This window comes from Homarus americanus, unplaced genomic scaffold, assembly GCF_018991925.1.
Source record: "Homarus americanus isolate GMGI-L3 unplaced genomic scaffold, GMGI_Hamer_2.0 scaffold55592, whole genome shotgun sequence".
In the NCBI taxonomy this organism is placed as follows: Eukaryota; Metazoa; Arthropoda; class Malacostraca; order Decapoda; family Nephropidae; genus Homarus; species Homarus americanus.
The window spans coordinates 58,954-61,216 of record NW_024720222.1 but is presented as its reverse complement, the minus strand read 5'-3'; the positions used below and the strand labels follow the sequence as shown (position 1 = coordinate 61,216).

At 41.8% G+C, this 2,263-nt stretch overlaps 1 protein-coding gene across 1 annotated transcript; it reads right to left on the bottom strand.

Annotated features, from left to right (window-relative positions):
- Nucleotides 1-489: 489 nt before the first annotated feature.
- Nucleotides 490-1,801, bottom strand: LOC121860455 (integrin alpha-PS2-like; the record flags this gene model as incomplete). Its single annotated transcript, XM_042357611.1, is given in 3 exon segments — nt 490-635; nt 1,176-1,306; nt 1,659-1,801. Coding segments are annotated over 2 exon segments (255 nt in total), but the record flags the coding sequence as incomplete, so codon positions are not given.
- Nucleotides 1,802-2,263: the final 462 nt, after the last annotated feature.

Here is a 2,263-nt window from a genome sequence, read left to right as displayed (position 1 = left end):
AATATGTTGGTTATACTGGGGTTATGTTGGTTATACTGGGGTATGTTGGTAATACTGGGGTATGTTGGTTATACTGGGGTATGTTGGATATACTGGAATATGTTGGTTATACTGGGGTATGTTGGATATACTGGAATATGTTGGTTATACTGGGGTATGTTGGATATACTGGGGTATGTTGATTATACTGGGGTTATGTTGGTTATACTGGGGTATGTTGGTAATACTGGGGTATGTTGGTTATACTGGGGTATGTTGGATATACTGGAATATGTTGGTTATACTGGGGTATGTTGGCTATACTGGAATATGTTGGTTATACTGGGGTATGTTGGATATACTGGAATATGTTGGTTATACTGGGGTATGTTGGTTATACTGGGGTATGTTGGATATACTGTACTGGGGTACTCACAAAACACATAACTCTCTCAAACCCTCACAGAACAGGCTTAGGTTAGGTTAGGTTAGGTTAGGTACGGTACTCACAGAGATATAGGTGTACACAGTAGTGCAGTTCTCGACAGCCTTCCTTAGGTTCATGGTGATGTTGTTGGAAGACTCTGGTTCACGGTGTAAGAAGAACATCCTGGGCAGGTCCGAGTGTGTGTCCACCCTCACCCACACCGCCATCTCTGACACACACAGGTACACACATATGAGTTTCTAAGTTAACCTAACCTAACCTCATTTAATTTAACCTAACCTAACCTCATTTAACTTAACCTAACCTAACTTCCATCTTTGACACACACAGGTACAAAGATAAGTTTTATGATAGGAGATACGAAAAGTTAACCTAACCTAACATAAACTAACTTAATGTAACTCAAATTAACATAATCTAACGTCATTTAACCTAACCTAACACACACAGGGAAGCTACGAATAGAATTGACTTTAAATTAACCTAATCTCCCCAATCTAATCTAACTTAAGTTAATTTAGATTAGATTAAGTTATATAGGGAGATTTAGAGAGAGTTTTAAGATAGAGAGGGAGAAAAAGATATAGATAAATAGATAGAATAGACAAAAGAGAGAAAGAGAGAGAGAGAGAGAGAGAGAGAGAGAGAGAGAGAGAGAGAGAGAGAGAGAGAAACAAGTTGAAATAAAGACAGAAAAATACCCCCCTAGCAGAACACCAACATCACACACCAAGGTCAAGGTACTTACGTAGGGTATTGGGGACGCGGTGACCAGTGTAACTCAGGCAGTACTGGAGAGACACACATGGCACCTCGGTAGAGTCTTGAAGCGAACATCCCCTGACGTCTAAGTCCATTATCCCGCTCTTGGACTTGAATCTGTGGCAGGAGGAACGCTAGGTTAGGTTAGGTTTGGTTAGGTTTGGTTGGGTTGGGTTAGGTTATGTTTGGTTAGGTTTGGTTGGGTTAGGTTATGATAGGTTAAGTGGGGGTAGGTTGGGTTGGGTTAGGTGGGTTTGGTTTGGTTGGGTTAGGTTAGGTTAGGTTAGGTTAAGGTATTACATGTCTAGGTGAGTCATAAACGGTCTAGGTGAGTCATAAACGGTCCAGGTGAGTCATAAACGGTATAGGTGAGTCATAAACGGCCTAGGTGAGCCATAAACGGTCTAGGTGAGTCATAAACGGTCTAGGTGAGTCACAAGTGGTCTAGGTGAGTCAGAGAGATACTTACTTAATGGTAGCGTTAACCTACACGACGGGTCTAGTGCGGAAGACGAAGGCGCTGTTAGTGTCGTGGGCGCCAACTACCAGGTCGGGGTACTCGTTCCCATCCAGGTCCTCGCCCGCCACCAGAGACCACCCGAAGGTGTTCACGCTATCCTGCGCCAGCAACTCCGACAGTAGTACCTGATGGGGACGTCAAGTAAACAGTTATTAGACAAAAATACCTGCTGGGGACGTCAAGTAAACAGTAATTAGACAGAAATACATGCTGGGGACGTCAAGTAAACAGTTATTAGACAAAAATACCTGCTGGGGACGTCAAGTAAACAGTAATTAGACAGAAATACCTGCTGGGGACGTCAAGTAAACAGTAATTAGATAGAATACCTGGGGATTAATTTGACACCGAAAGCCACACATAAAGACAAACAAAACAAGTAAACAAAAGCTATACCCTCAAACAAGTAAACAAAAGCTATACCCTCAAACAAGTAAACAAAAGCTATACCCTCAAACAAGTAAACAAAAGCTATACCCTCAAACAAGTAAACAAAAGCTATACCCTCATACAAGTAAACAAAAGCTATACCCTCAAACAAGTAAACAAAAGCT